Here is a 16,877-nt window from a genome sequence, read left to right as displayed (position 1 = left end):
TAAAGAGTTATCAGCACTTCGTATTTAGTATATATAAATGGCAAAGAGCTATATCATGTAAAAGTAATGAATGAACCTGCACTATTTAACTGTGAGTGTATATACAAACTATATGTTTTGTTGTTTTTGTATTTGCTAACACTGACTTTGAGATAATAAAATACCTGGACAATTGGTCACTAAACAGATTTTTAGAATCTCTTCTTCATCCCTCAGTTTCAGAGATTTTGAATTCTGATGGTTTAAGAAGCTTTATTCTCCATTACCATTGACCTTCTTTTCTAATTTTGTACAGCAATGCTTTTAGTATTTCCTTTGTGTAAGTTTTATTCACGAGGCTGGCTCTTTCTTGAAGTGTTATTTCAGGTGATGGCTTTCTGTCATTCAATCCCTGGTACAATAGTAACTCCTTTACTCAACTATCACTGAACTTCAGTTGCAGATTAGGTCATAATTCAAACTTTATTTTTTGTTTTCATTAATGAAAGTTCATTGAACTGATCTTTTACTAACAGTTAAATCAAGATATTGGTCACATTTCTTTCTTTTCAAGTATGATAATCTATTCATGAATTTAACAGATATATATTTACTTAGGCCTAAAAAAATGCTTTGCTCCTGGTTACTTGACTGACCCTGTATAACAATGCTCAACCCTCAAATTTCTTCAACACTTCTCCCAAAACAAATTTATTTCCTGACTAATGCTAATGAAATATTCCATTTGATTAATTTGTTATTTTCATTATGTAATTGCACCAATCTGTTACCACATTGTGCAAGGTGAAGGTTATAAGAAATCCCATATACAATTTATTAGTTAGTATGAGATGTCAACACTCTCAGCTAATTATCTCTCTCAACAGTGGTTCAGCCAAACTGACTGACCATGTGATCACTATGTATAGTTTTGATACTACTAACTTTTAATATAGTAAGTGTATCTTCATAAATTTTAGTAGACTTTCAGTAAACATTACATCTTTTACATATACAAAACAGTTTTTTTTAGTGATGTACTTTTACTAAAGATTTATATTGTCTCTTTTTCACCAGTGATTTTCATGTGAAGGTTAAAAATACTCAATTGTCACTTGCATAATCTCTGAGCCCTCCTAAATAGATTTCTTATGCTTTTTTTACAGTAAAACTTTATATTTATTATTTTCTCCACCATAATTCTATAAAAGGTTGGTCAATTTGATCAACCTTGTAACCACCAAAAAAAAGAATATCAGAATAAATCTAATTTACCTTTTTTTATTTCTATAATGACTTAAAATTATAACATTAAACTTGTAATAGTATACATCTATTTATAGTTCACTTTTATTCTTTTACTACCATTTGGACTATGTTTAAACACTATTCACACCATTATAAGTTATAAATCACTTGGAGTGTGTGCATATCACATTCTACCAACAAATTACATTACCCATGAGCTAGTTTGTCCTGCAAATGCATGTTTCATGAAAAATTTATATTATTATTTATTCTATCTAATCTAACCTTAACCAACCTAAATAGTTTCCTGTTTTTTTACATTTTAGTTATGTAGTGACCATATGTCTAAATAATACTTTTGCTGATAGTGCTTGGCATCTTGTACAATCTGATATATCATAATTTTATTAATATCATAAAATATGTATTTGCATTAAAAACGAATACCCTGGCTATCTACCCTATTCTCAAGGATGTAAAAAATAAAAATGCCTATCTACCTACCCTATGTTTTCAACATGTAATAGGAATGGAAGTATTTTTAAACTTTATTTCCTTTGAAAACAACTAAATGAAATAAAAAGGAATTAGTTGTAGTTACTCATATAAAGATTAAGAACTAAATTTTTTGTTTGTTTGTTTTGGAATTTCGCACAAAGCTACTCGAGGGCTATCTGTGCTAGCCGTCCCTAATTTAGCAGTGTAAGACAAGAGGGAAGGCAGCTAGTCATCACCACCCACCGCCAACTCTTGGGCTACTCTTTTACCAACGAATAGTGGGATTGACCGTCACATTATAACGCCCCTACGGCTGGGAGGGCGAGCATGTTTGGCGCGATGCGGGCGCGAACCCTGGACCCTCGGATTACGAGTCGCATGCCTTACACGCTAGGCCATGCCAGGCCCCCACTAAATTTTTAATGAGCATGAATTACAGCAGACAGTATGCAGCTGTTGCTAATAGGTGGCATAAATGACATTCCATCCATTTAGCTTTAACAGTATTCAGTGAGTAATTGAATTGAATAATGCTACTTTTGGAAGTGATATTTACAATCTGACTATATCTGCAGGAAATGGTAAGAAATTTCTGTTTGAAACTTCACTAGTTATGCAAATCATATTGTTTTGTAAGAATTTCAAACAAACACAACCAAACCAATAACATCACAATAAAAACTGTGTGTGTTCAAGATAATTTTCATGACAGTACAACCACTAATGGATGTAACTAATTTAAAGTAGATGATAATTACATGGAAATTCCAGTCCTTGAACAATAAACTCTGACGATTTATTTTTATGTAATTAATAAAAATAAAACTAATTCCTAAGTGTTTTTCACTATGAAAAAGTTTGAATACTAAAAAGACAGCTAAACATAAGTAGAATTACAAAAAACATGATTTTTACATGCATAACCATGACAGTGATAAATGAAATATTTATGAAATATACAGTTAACCTCATTTTTCTTAATTCAGTAAATTCAAGCAGTTTATTTCAACAAGAACATTGATCTGATTCCTATGTATAACATGATAACCTTTCAATTTTTCATGTGAATTTTTTAAGGTTAAAACATTATTTGACAATGAGAACTAAGCCTACACTGGAGTACACCACATACTGTTTATTCTGTATTTTCCAAAGATAGGTTGAGTGATAAAAAAAAAAGAGCACAGAAGTATATTCAGAAAAAGTTAAATCAGCACAATAACTCAACTACGTATATGAAAGGAAAGATGAACTGAAACGAGTTTCACAGAAATACTTGAACAAATACTTAGAACAAAGCTGACAATTATATAAAGAAAATGATACAGTGAAAGCTTCATAAATTTAAACATTGATAAATATATGTCAGTTGAGATATAGAATAAAAACTTTTGTGTACCATTATTTACAGACTAAAACAAATTATTTTTTGAATTTTTAATAAATGCAAGAAAGTCTTACCCTACAATGACAAATTACACAAGGGTCTCCATCTGGTGACAAAAACTCTTGATTATTCACGTAGTTTCTCTGTTTAAACTCACAGTCTAAAAAAGAAAGAGCATATTATATTGAAGGGGTAAATTCTACTTACAGATAATTAATTTCTGAAAGTCATTAAATTATATTCATTATAAAATTACAGTCTTGATTAAAAATTAATACTCAGATAAGATCCTGTTAACTCACATACTCCAACTACACAGACACAAAATTGAAAAAAACAACAGAAATTATAATCATGGAATACCATTAACACCCATGTTACAGTTTATCTATATGATGGTGGTATTTTTTAATTTTTTTGTTAATAATGGTTGGGTCTTATTATATTTAATTAGTGTACTTGTTCACAAATGTATTCAAATATTGTAATTTTAATACATACTCAAACTATTAGTGAAGTAACATATGGAAGTGTTTCTACTCCATGAGTACAGATACTGTCATGCTAGAAAATAACACAGAAGTTCTCCCTCACTTGTTTAATGTATTCGTTTTGTTTCTCCTATCCTGATGAAAACAGTTAACACTTAAGACTTCTTGATTTTTAGTGAAGTTCAAAGAGTTTCACCAAAATTATGTTTCTCTGTGTAATTTCATCATCTTAAACAGAGAAAGGGTTATAACTACAAAAGGTAACTGTGATACTATAAATGCTATTAAAATATTATTCAAAAGAAACAGTCAAATGAGGCTTAAGAATGGAGAGGTAAACACAATCACATTTGCATTATCTGAACAATCATCCACACACTATGAGCATACTTGTATTGTAATTCAAAGCTTTGCAGCATACATATTAAATTAAATTTTATTAAAATACATTAAATATTTTTTATTGGTAATTAATAAAAAGAATTTACAGAAGTTTATTTTTTTGTGAAATAACATGTACAGCTTCATTTTATCAGCTGACTCCCACCTATGCTCGAGTAATAGACTTTCCTTGGTTAGTAGAAATAACTGGGTAAATGTATGCTTGAAACAAACTGCAAACTTCTCCAGAGCAGACTGACAAAGGTTTGAATACGGTTTCTACCTTTCTACTAAGAAATGTGTCTGCATGCATAAATAACTGGGTTGGTCAGTGGATCAGTCCTTTCGTGGTCATGAATTTTTCTTTAACAGTTTCTGGACTACACCTTACAATATTGCTTTATGAATGTGAACCAGTTACAATATTATCCTTCTGGTTTTGGTTTCGTTTTCAAGCTTCCCATGATAATTTTTCAAAGACTGTAAACTTTATTTACATATGAACTGAAGTGTTACAGCTTTAGGTAGATATTCTTAGATCACAGAACTGTTTATTTCCAGCATTCAGTTTTGATGTAAAGTAGCTTTCACACACGTAATTATTTTGTAGAGTTTAGTATTTGATAACGTCTTGTACACTTTAACAATTCCTAGTGTTTATATTATTTCCTAATTTATTCTTAATATATGTATATATTGTTATTTTATTAATTTCAAATTAAAGTATTCACTAGTTATGAAATGTTTCTAACCATGTTATTTAGTAAATGTTAGTTCAATTTATTAATTTCTTATTAATTTGATTGCACTATAAATACAATCATTTCATATTTTTAGGATAGTGTTTTTTGTGATTATTTTTAATCATAGGATATGACTATTCTACACACTTGTTTTGATAGGAGATAAATTAATTACAAAAATCATTAAACATTACCATTGCACATACGACAACATTGTCCCTTGGCTTTTGCTGGATGGGAACATTGAGGGTTACAGAGGTTTTCAATGTTTTCACATTTCACAGAACCTTTCTAGAGAAATCAAAATCACAAACAAAATGTTAAAAATCTGTACATTCTAAACAAGCATTAAGCAAATATGTCTACTACTTTATTCAAATGAATACCTGACACTCTTTAATATAATATCTAGAATAATAGTGAAACAGTAAATTACAATCAGTTCTAGTTTTTCAAAAGTTTTTAAAGAAAAATTATGTTATAAATTGTAGTGCAAAACTAAGCTTAAAAGCATTTTTATAACTTGTGCCATTCACTTTGATGAATATTTAGTACTAAAAAACTTGTAGCTTAATAAAGTACAAAAACTATTTTACATATATTATTATAGGATTTTTGGATGTTCAATACCCAATAAGTTATATTAATTATATCAGCTTCTCTTGAATCCTCAATATCCTTCTACAGAAATTTGAAATAACTTAAAGTATATTACAATCACAAAATATAAAAATTACTGTACAACATATTGAAAGATGAAATATTCAGAATTAGAAACATTAGATGGTGCTAAAACTATTTTTACAGTATTTTCTTAGTCAACATTAGCACTCAAACTGAGAGGGATTGGAAGGGAACTCTGTTCCCATTATTAAAATAAATGTTAATTTCATCCTCCATGTTAATAGAATCATGTGTATGGAGAGAGTAACACTTCAGTGGAAGCAAGTGTATAGTGATTATCTCCTTGTATCAAATATTGCCTGTATCAAATTCTGGTAAAAATTGTTTTGTTAGTTTGCTCTTAATATATGTTTTAAAAAAAAAACTTTTACCATCAATGATGTGATTAAATTCATGGTATATCTATATATACACATACACACGAGAATACCATTAGTGTAAACTTTATTTATTATATTTATGTTGAATATTTACAATTTTGGCAGCAAACAAACATATCTAGAAAAGTTAAATATCAAAAATGAGATATAACTAACTTTTCTAATTTTTTAATAGTGAATAGATTGCCATACATATTATTTAAACTAGCATTCAGCTGTTTATGTTTCAAGATTCTTTCATATATATATATATATATTTATTTTATATAGTGTGGCAAAAGTGTAGTACAGTTGTTTCATTCATAACATAGTAGTTCAATCTCTAAATATTACTCTGAAATACAAAATAACAGAGTTGTCTTTGTAATATTTTGCTCCACCTTGTATAATACACTCTGTGATTAAAATGTTGAAAAATAAAAACTCTTCAGTGTATAATGAAGTGTCTTTGTAATATTTTGCTCCACCTTGTATAATACACTCTGTGATTAAAATGCTGAAAAATAAAAACTCTTCAGTGTATAATGTTGAGTATCTGTACAACTTGTTAGTTTGCCATCATTTTCTTTTTGTATTAATGGGACAACAAAGCAATCTGTACAAACTAGATTACTAAATATTTCTGCCAGAAAGGAAAAGGAAAAAATTTGGAGCATTATTTCCGTAAATTAGCATTACATATTTACCTTACATGTGCAATTCAAGCAGGGATTAGAAGATGGAAAAAATATCTCTTCATCTTTATAAGTAGATCCATCATAGAGGCAGTCATCACAAACTGGGCAGCAGGAATTTGCTGGAATATAAGGCCTGCTACAGGAAACATTTGAACATCTGACTGACTCACATCCAACATTGCCTAAAAATAGTTCAAAATGAAGAACATCACCTCCAAATTTCTTTCAAAAAAAGGTAATTTTTCAAAACGTCTAAACCAATCATTACAGCCTTAAAAACATCAGGGGTTTGGATGGTAATTTCCATTTTGAAGCATTATAACAGTTTGTTTGTTTTAAATATATGAGCAAATCTACACAAAGGTTATCTAATTTTTATTTGACAAATTAAAGGAAAAACATTTAGTTTTAGCCCACACTTGAGTTACTAAAATAGTGAATTTGTTTGGCCATAACTTTTATAACACATCCACAAAACTAAAGCAAGGAGTGCAATTTCCTTTCTGAAGTAACAAGACATGGATTTTGGACCCTCATATCCAAATCCAGACTGACCAAGTGTACGTTAAGCCACTTAATTTTAACCAAGAAATGTAAAAAAATTTTCTACATGCAAAATTGTTATATGACAGTTAAGAAAAGAGTTTGAATAAATCATACAATAAACATAACGCAAGAAAAAAAATTTTTTAATTGTTATTTATAACCAGGGGCGTAGATTTTTTACACCTGATGGGGGGGATGATTTTTGCAACCACTTATGTGGACTGTTCAATTTGTAAATTGGTAATCTCTGATTATGTGAACCTGGAAGCTGTAAACATGCAGTCACAGAGTAATCTTGTTGCCATGATACTTGCATGTATACTTAGGCCTACTGACAGATACTTACGAACTATCACTTAGATCGAAAAGCTTAGAAGCACGCCTATATTAAAGATGTACATTTCGGCTACTGAAAAAGCCTACTTCTAGGCTTAATTATGTAATTCGATTGGTAAGAACACGAAAATCACAAGAACAAACACACAATTTGTAGGCCTGTAATGCAATAAAACAATTCAACAGACCAAACTGCAGAGAGGAATGATTGTATGCACCATACCCCCCACCTAAAATAAAGAGGGGATGTATATCCCATCCCCCCCAGGATCTACGCCCCTGTTCATAACTGAAAAGGCATGAACGTTCCACCAAAGTACCTTATTTATTCTGACTAATATTTATTGTATATAAATTATTTACAATTTCTCTAATAGTCATTTATTTTCAGTTATTATCTGTAGTTTTAAAAATACATGAAAGCAGTTAAAAAGCTGAATTATACAATAATGCTATTTTTAAGGAACTGAAATTCATTTTTTCTTACTAATCATTATACAAGTAGCCATCCAATCTTGTTATGTTGCAGTCTAACATGACAGATATCACAAATATCAGGCCTACTGGTTTACAATGTTTCTCCAGCTTTTAAAATTAAAAAATTTAAGCAGCCATGATACAAGTCTGAATACAGACCCATAACTGTAATAACTTTACTATACAAAAAATAAATAATAATTATAATGTTTCTTGTACTTCAGTGATGTTTGACTTCTATTCTCAGTAGAAGCTCGATCTATAACACACAAGTTTATTAAATAACAATGAATTTAAAATAGATAAACAAATCTTTAACACTATATTTAATACAGACTTGAATATCTATATCAATACCATATTTTTGCTGGAAGTTTAATATATTAACTCTACGTCATACAGACAAAAACATGAAGGAATTAATTTCTTGCTTTTACCACTCAGAACTCACCATTATAACAATAGCATTTGGTACAAGGATTTTCTGTTTTGATTTCTGCTCCATGATGGTACACTACTCCATGAAACTGGCAACCTATCATTGGAAAAAGGAAACAAAAAGTTGCATGAGTTTATAACTGTTTGCAAATCAAATGATGTACCTGAAAGTCTGTGTACATTCTTATTAAATATTTATAACAGAGGTTGTAATCACATTTTAAAGATCTGTAAGGTTGCACAGTTAACACAACTTGTTTTATTTTATATCAATTTTCTTTTCAAACAAAGTGCGTGTTTTTCTTATAACCATCTGCTGAGTCCACTTTTCAAACAGTAGTGACTACAAAATAATGACATAGATTTATAACTTTTGATCAAAGCAAGGTATTTACATAAATCAAAACGAAAAAACATATACCTAATAATGAGCCCATTTAATTAAATAAAGTGGTTAAACTGTATTATTTATAATTATTAGAATGCATTGCTTGATCAATTGAGTACATTTGTTGTTAATTATATTGTCAGTTGTAAACCTAATAACATCTCATGAGATTCAACCAACTCAGGAGGCTTAGGTTAGTTCTAAATCCATTTACTAAGCTAAAAATACAGAATAATAATTACAAAAAAAAACTAAAATTAAATTAGATTAGAAATAATAAAAATGTTTTATGTATATATACACACACACATACTGAATATTCTAACCAACACTGCCTGCTTTGTGACAAAACTTTCATGTTTTTTTTTTAGGTTGATAGGCAAGTATGAACTACCACAGCATGGATAAAGATATATTTGGTTTGGTCAGCTTAGTAGGTTTTTAATTAACATAAAGCTAAAAATATGAAATAATTTGTATGATAAAATTAATCAATATTAAAATTAGGTCTATGTAGAATAATCATTATACAAAGTAAAAACATTTAGAATGAAATTAGAAATAAAAAACTGATAAATAAAAACAAATATATATTATAAAGGTATACCACCCTGAAGAGTAATCAATTTTTGTTCCTTTGGAGTATTTCACTCACTAAGTCTTATAATGATTTTATTCATTAAAATACAAAATACTGAAAATAAATGAAATTTGATTTAAAAGGAATACTTTCAAAGTCATTTTTAGATGTGTGCAAATAACTCACCACTGCAATCTGGACAGCATCGATTAGAGCGTTTAATTGGATGAGAGCAGTGAGCATCACATTTCTGTCTATCACAACGAATTTTTCCTTCCAAACAAGTACAAACTTGACAATTATCTCTGGGATGGATCCACCTTCTACCATGTTCCAAGTGACGTCTCATTTCATCCTCGCAACCTAAAATTGTTTAGAGCTGTAATGCATTAACTAATCTTCAAAGTAAACATAGGCCTATGCAAATCTATCACAAATGTGAAGCATTTATTCTCTAATTAATAAACCAAGAAAGCAAATCTAGTATATTGATACTGACATTGTGATGTCAATTTAAATATAACCAATTATTCAATTGGTTGAATAATTTTAACCAATAATTATTCTACAAACTCATTATGATTCATGAAATGAGTTTTAATTTGGCTCACAAAGGAATATACCAATGTACTACCTCAACTGTGCTCTTCTGACTCCTTATTGGTCAAACTTCATTTTGCAAAATTTATTTATTTCAGTTGGCTATTAAATGTGCAGGTATGGTATACTTTGGGGTGGGGGAAGCAATACTTGCCCCATCATTTTTTTGATGGGTTATATACTAATTGTATATAAAAAAATAACTTTGTTCCATTTTCAAGAACTAAACACTTTTTTACAGTATCCCAATGTTATGTACCTTAAGCCATCCTTGAAGTATCTGTTTTCAAAAGTGCCCCATAAAGTAAATAAAAAAAAAGTCCAACTAATATTCTCATGATATAGAATTGCTATGTTGTAGGATATTAATTTGTACAATGATTTATATTTTAAAATATAATAATGTTTCAGCTATAAATATGAGCTTCATCAATTATTATTTATGTACTGGGATTCTTGTTATAATATACAATGTTTTGATCACAGTGAAAATATTGTAAAACAGTACTGTAAACTTAGAAACTTGATACAAACAAATTACTCCAAATCTTGAACCTAGTGTAAATAAAAAAAATGTTTATTCAATGATACATGTAATTTTGTAATAAAGAAATACACACCTTTACAAACTGGGCAGCACTGTCCTTCAGGTACCTCAGTGATTTGACAGGACAAAGGTGGACATGTAGTCTTTAATTTAGAACAAGCAATATTTCCAAACTTGCAGGCACACTTGAGGCAAGGATCATGTGGTGGAGTAAATGTCTGCCCATTCTGAACCACTTGACTTTCATATACACAATCTAAGTCAACAAAACCCACAAATCAACTTTCTATGATATATAATGTTAGAATTTTTTAGCCAGCATTGGGAGCAACATAAACACAATAATAATTTGAAAAACTGTACAAACCTAAAAATATTATGTCATGCAGATAACAAGTATCATGTCCAGATAAAACTTTCAACTAGTTTCTGATAATATTACTCAGTAAAAATATGATGAAAATCACTTTCTTCATTCCGATGGATAATATTACAAGAAATTGAATTGAGCTTAAAAAAAGTAGTCTTAACATATTGATTCCACTCACATTTTGTCATAAGACATTAAATCTCTACAACTAAGGAAAATGGACTCAACTGTCCCAAGTTAAGTTATTACTAGAACAGTTTAATTCCACAGCTGGAATGTTTTCCACATGAATAAAAATGGTTTAGAAGTTTGATTGAAGACAATAAATACAGTTACTATTAAAAATTAACATATAATAAACTTTCTTTGCTGTTTTATTGTGTAATAATTAAGGAAAATAATAATTAAAAAACTATAAAAAACTACTATAGTTTAATTATTTTTTTTGTAAGAGCAAATTATGAAATTGAAATCTAGTAAATTAAGTAAAATTTCAGAAAATTAAGATGTATTTTGACCTAAAGAAGTTTGGAAAAATATATGATTAAAATTGGTGAACAAGTTAAAAGCACAAAGAAAAACAAAACACTGAATAAGAGAGTACCATTGTTAAATAATATAGAGCTATGTCTTGAAATACACCCAATGTTGATATATGGTGCTGTGTTTCTGTATGACAGGTGGACAACTGATACTGTCGAGTTAATTCTGTATACTGTTTTGTGTTTTTAACTTTTCACTGAATCTCTATTTATTGATTTTGTCAAAATATTATAGATTCTAAAAAACGGTTTCTTTTTTTTTTTACAATATTGGATTAAATATCATGTTATAAGTCTTAGAAGTAAGAAGATTTGCAATCTATTCACATAAAATTTGGTTCTCTTTGCTTATTAGTTTGAGAATGCCTAGGAGTAATTCCACAATAATGAAGAGGGTTTTAAAATTATCCGTAGTATTTTACACCTCACAGTCAGTTTTAAATTTGTGACTGTATTTATGTACATGTTTTAATAACAAAAGTTCTTAATGCTTACTAAAAATGTATTAAAATCTGTATATTATATCAACAATGAAAATATAATGGTTTATGCACAGATGCACTAATGCAATGCCTAAAACTAACAGAGTCAAGTGAAGCTAAAACCTATTCAGAACGCTAAAATAATGTGCAATAGCTGAAGTGCACATTAATATGAAAATATGTTGGAGTTTAACTAACTACCATCACAGGGTTAAGTACAGAGACGAAGCTTGGCACGACTAATTAATGTCTGTGAATATATTCACCCCTTATATTTCTGATACATGTTTTATTCAATAAATCATTCTGATACTTGTGAAAATAAAATAATATTACAAGAAGAAAAACTATAATTTTTATGTATTCAGTCTTAATAATGTTCATATTCTACTGATGTGAACTTAATATTCTGATAATCTAATGTAGCAATATTTCATACATAAAAGATCTGTAAGTAAATTCAATATACACTATTACATAACTAACAAAAACACAGCAGTTACAGTTATTTGCTCAGACAATATACAGCAATTTTGAAGCACATATAAACCAAAATGTTGAATATATAAAAAAAGATTATTCATCATCATCAAACTGTTTAATAAGTAAAAGTGACTAATTCCAGTTAGCACTAAATAAATTATAGATATTTACCTACACAAGGAGAACAACAAGTTTTAGGAGGCTTATAACCATGTATACATTCTGACTGACAAGGTTCTTGGCTATAGCATGTCACCACTCCTTCCTAGAATAAGAAAAACACACTGTCACATATGAAAATTTACTTTTTTTATACAATTGTTATATAACTTTGATAAGTCATATCAAGTAAGTTGTTTATATGAAATACCTGACTGACAGTTCTTCTGAGGGTTAAAACCCAAGAAACATTTTTCGAAGTTAAGTATTTTCTAATATTAACGTTTAAATATTCAAAATAGTGTATAGCTAATTAAAAATATTATCTTAAAATGGAAAGTTAATCACACACATATTTGCAGTGAATTTAATGTGAGTGCATAAAAATTAAAAACTTCCAGACAGTTTACTCTGATCTTACAATAAGCTGAAATACAATTCACCAATATTCAGACACTGATAATTATAATATTACTAATAAAGTACTCAGCTGTTTCTTTTATTTATCTGACACCTTTTTTTTTTTAAGTCCTTGAAGTAAGGTTTCTTCATCTGTGTTTATTTTAATTGAATTTTTGTGTCATTATCACAAAACAATTCTACTCAGTGTGTGCATTATAACAGTTACAATAAAATTTCATTATTCAATTAGAGTAGCCCACAAGTAGGGAACAGGTGATGTTGATTGCATTACCTAAGGTCCTATCATTTCAAAATTAGAGCAATTAATGCACATAGCTATCACGTAGTTCTGCAGGAAATTCAATGAACAGTAAATATAAGCATAAATAATTCACATATTACTCTACAAAAATTGCTGCAGCACATGAAAAGTATGTTTTACACTATAGTAGAGAATATTGTTAAATGCTTAAGTTATGCTGAAAAACAAAGTTAAAAAATGATAAAAACTTCAATGGTTCCAAAAACGTGTTTTGAAAAATAAAATGCCTTCAAGCATGCATAAGGATTTTGTACTTTTACAGTAAGGTGACCCATGTTGTTATATAACTTCATAGTTTTTACATGCATCTATTTTTAATTTTCAAATTATCTCAAACATGTTAATTACTGTATACTTTCTTTAATTATTGGTATTTGGTACATTTTACAGACCAAAATTTCTTGATATAATCTTGGAACATTGATAAAAATCAGTCTGTTCTTCCACTATTAAGTTCCATCTCACCAAACCTGCTCGCCCTTTCAGCCAGGGGGGGGGGGCATTATAGTGTGGTGGTTAATTCCACTATTTGTTAGTAAAAGAGTAGCTCACAAGTTGGTGGTAGGTGATAATGGCTGGATGCCTTTCCTCTAGTCCTTCACTAATTTAAAAATGGCTAGCACAGATAGTACTCATGTAGTTTTGTGTGCAATTCAAAATAAACTAAATCGATCCCTGATTAAATTAAAGGTATCTGCTTTCAGTTGATATAAGTAATTAATCTCTATTAATGGTATAGCTTCAAGTATCAAAAACAGAATAATGTTGAAGTATCTTTCAGAGCATAAATACAGCCTTTACAGAAAATGCTACTGGCTTTCATCAGGTAACTTTATTCATATTTTTTCTTTTAATAAATATCTTATGATTTATGAAGTTATACTTCTATCTATCCATACCTCTTTGTCTCTTTCTCATAAATACTATTATAATTTTAAACATAAATATATTTTTCTAGAGAATTTTCAGTTCTTTGCCATTCATGTAACTCTGTTCTAAACTAATTGGAATTGATAATTTTAAAATAAAGTTTGTTTAATACACTTACCATACATTTACAGAGTTCACAATCACTTTCTATTGAGGGCCATTCTTCCCCATGTTGGTGTTCCTGTCCCTTATGTATACAGCCTTTAAAAATTAGCACATGGTAGTTTATAATTTTAGCTCTATCTCAATATTATTCCAATATTTTGAATGCTTGTTACAGTCTTTTTAAAATTACAACCAACAATGAAAGAACAAAATAAAATTAATAAAAACAAGAAAAAATGTATTTCAAGACAAGTGATATGAGAATTAAAACTTTTATTAAAATAAAGTAGAGAACAACGTTTTGACCTTTTTATGTCATTTTTGTTAACTTGAAAATGACCTAAGAAGGTTGAAACATTGTTCTCTACTTTATTTTGGTAACATTTATAATACTCATACCAGCTATCTTGAAATACATTTTTACTTCAAGTGGGTTTCTCATCATCATGAAAAAGAAGAAAAGTTAACTATCCTCAACACACATAAAAGTAATTAATCTATTGTAGTTTGATTTTTGCATTGGCTTCTCCTGTCTTTTTTTTTTTTGTTGGGGAGGTGAAACAATGATTTGGACTCTTTTTCCAAGTTCTCCATCAAGTCAAAACGTCAATAAAGCTCAAAATGTCATTTCATAATCAACAGAATAGGCAGGAGAAGTCCATAGAAAACTCAGCTCATATATGGAAGACACTGCATAAAAGTACCTTACATCAAAAATTATTGTTTATTAGAAAAATAGCACAAGAGAAGTTACCAAGAAATAAAACTAACTTGGGCACTTCACAGGACAACATTCTCCAGGCAAGGTTACTGGATAAGCACATGAAAAGTTCTTCTCTGGGCAAGTCTTTGGCTGACATCTGACTTTCATGTCCTATGCAACATAATAAGTTTAGAATGCTGTAGCTATAACCAAGTAACATATTTTGATTAACAATACCCAATTATTTTGTTATATTCTATAGTATTTTTTTTGCTATTTTTCCTCAGATCATTCAGTGTATATCCCATTTCACTATCTTCAATAGTGTTGATTATCAAAGTTACAATTTCTTAACAGTTCTGCAGTAGGATCCTATCACTAACCTATCACTGTTGCAACTCACATATAAGTTAGAGCATTGACTAATTTCAGAAACAAAAATACATCAATTTGATTATTTGTATCAAACATTTACTAATATAATCATTAAATAATTTATTATGTTTATATTCCAGTAATTGTGGGTATTTTATCCAAAACAATCACTTGCTCAACCTGAGAAAGTATTTGAATATTGTCAAATAACAGAATATACCTTACTGCATTGTTAACAGTATCTCCAGAGCACATGGCAACATGATGCTGTTTTGTAACTAGTTCTTTATCTTCCAATTCCAATCAGCTTTTATAGAATATTTTTACAGATGTAACTCCTTTTGATCAAACATAGTATGTAAACTGACCTTTTCAACAATTTTTCCACTTTAACATGACTGTATGAGGAACACAGTGATGCCAATTCATCATGTTGATCATGTGTTGCTATTAAATGATGTTATCCATGAAAGAACAATGACTGATTTCTCAAGCTTTACATGTCTTTCAAATTCCACATTGTATTTTCCCTGTTTACAATTTTAAGAAAATGGATGGATTTCCCAATGATATCAAATAAGATAAGTGAATCAGCAACACTTTTAAAATCCATTAGCAATGGGTTCTCCACAGCTGTAACATTCACACCTTCATCTTTTTCAATATAATTTGCTTTATCAATTTCACTGAGTGCTTATCCATATCTTTATTTTCATCATAATTGTCTACCATTGGCTCAATGTTAAGTATTTGGACTTACAACACTAAAATCCTGGTTCTGATGCCTGTGTTGAGCACAGCACAAACTGCCCATTATCTAGCTTCATGCTTAACAACAAATAAACAAGGAAACCATCATAATCACATCCACAATGAACTAATTCTAAACAAATAATACATCTCACTACTAGCAATGATATGTATTTATACTGCACTAATACTTGATATACATTCAATTAATTATCAAAAAAAAAGACTAAAATAAAATGTAACTTCTGCATTTTTTGCCAGGATTAAGTCCTAAAATATTTTGTTTTCCATATCTTGTTCTCGATTACTTCCAAAAGAAGAAAAGTAGTAAATTCATCATTTTATTCACAAAAGAAGCTGGTGGTTAATAACTGGTTAAAAAAAATGAATTTCAAAGTTAGATGTTTTGAAACAAAGTAGATTATGCTCTCCTCTCAAATCAAAAGGCACATTTGTTTTTCACAGTTTGTTTCAATTTCATCTATAAATTACAGTTTTTGTACAAATATCTATTGTTTCACCATATCTTCATAGGTTATTTACAAATACATTTTTGGTGACTGTGAAGCCACTTATTTTGGCAAAACAATTTACCAGTTACACTAAAAATCATAATTAAATATTATAGTTTTTAACAAAAATATTAACTTTACTATCATGTACATTTTTATGGTAATTTCTTACTGTGTCCATAACATTAATCTTCAACTTGAAGGAATAGATTTATAACTTGAACTTGACAGCCTGTGTATGATTTATACACATATTTTGCTAAAATCTGTTAGGAAGTCACACAATTGTTTGTTTTATATTCCTCTAAAAACCTAATTTTGGTTCCTATGATAGGTTTTTTGTGCTTAACAACAAATAAATC

The 16,877-nt window shown here is 29.1% G+C and overlaps 1 protein-coding gene across 1 annotated transcript in view; it reads right to left on the bottom strand.

Moving 5' to 3' along the window:
* Positions 1-16,877, bottom strand: part of LOC143235197 (kielin/chordin-like protein) — a 114,537-nt gene that overhangs the window by 62,661 nt on the left and 34,999 nt on the right. Inside the window, 9 exon segments of the mRNA XM_076473127.1 lie at positions 3,187-3,272; positions 4,922-5,018; positions 6,478-6,650; positions 8,279-8,362; positions 9,420-9,596; positions 10,454-10,636; positions 12,429-12,522; positions 14,189-14,271; positions 14,947-15,049. Coding sequence (XP_076329242.1) covers positions 3,187-3,272; positions 4,922-5,018; positions 6,478-6,650; positions 8,279-8,362; positions 9,420-9,596; positions 10,454-10,636; positions 12,429-12,522; positions 14,189-14,271; positions 14,947-15,049 — 1,080 coding nt within the window.

Source organism: Tachypleus tridentatus, chromosome 12 (assembly GCF_004210375.1).
Source record: "Tachypleus tridentatus isolate NWPU-2018 chromosome 12, ASM421037v1, whole genome shotgun sequence".
NCBI lineage: Eukaryota > Metazoa > Arthropoda > Merostomata > Xiphosura > Limulidae > Tachypleus > Tachypleus tridentatus.
Note: the sequence above shows the minus strand (reverse complement) of the source record. Positions and strands in the feature narration are given on the sequence as shown.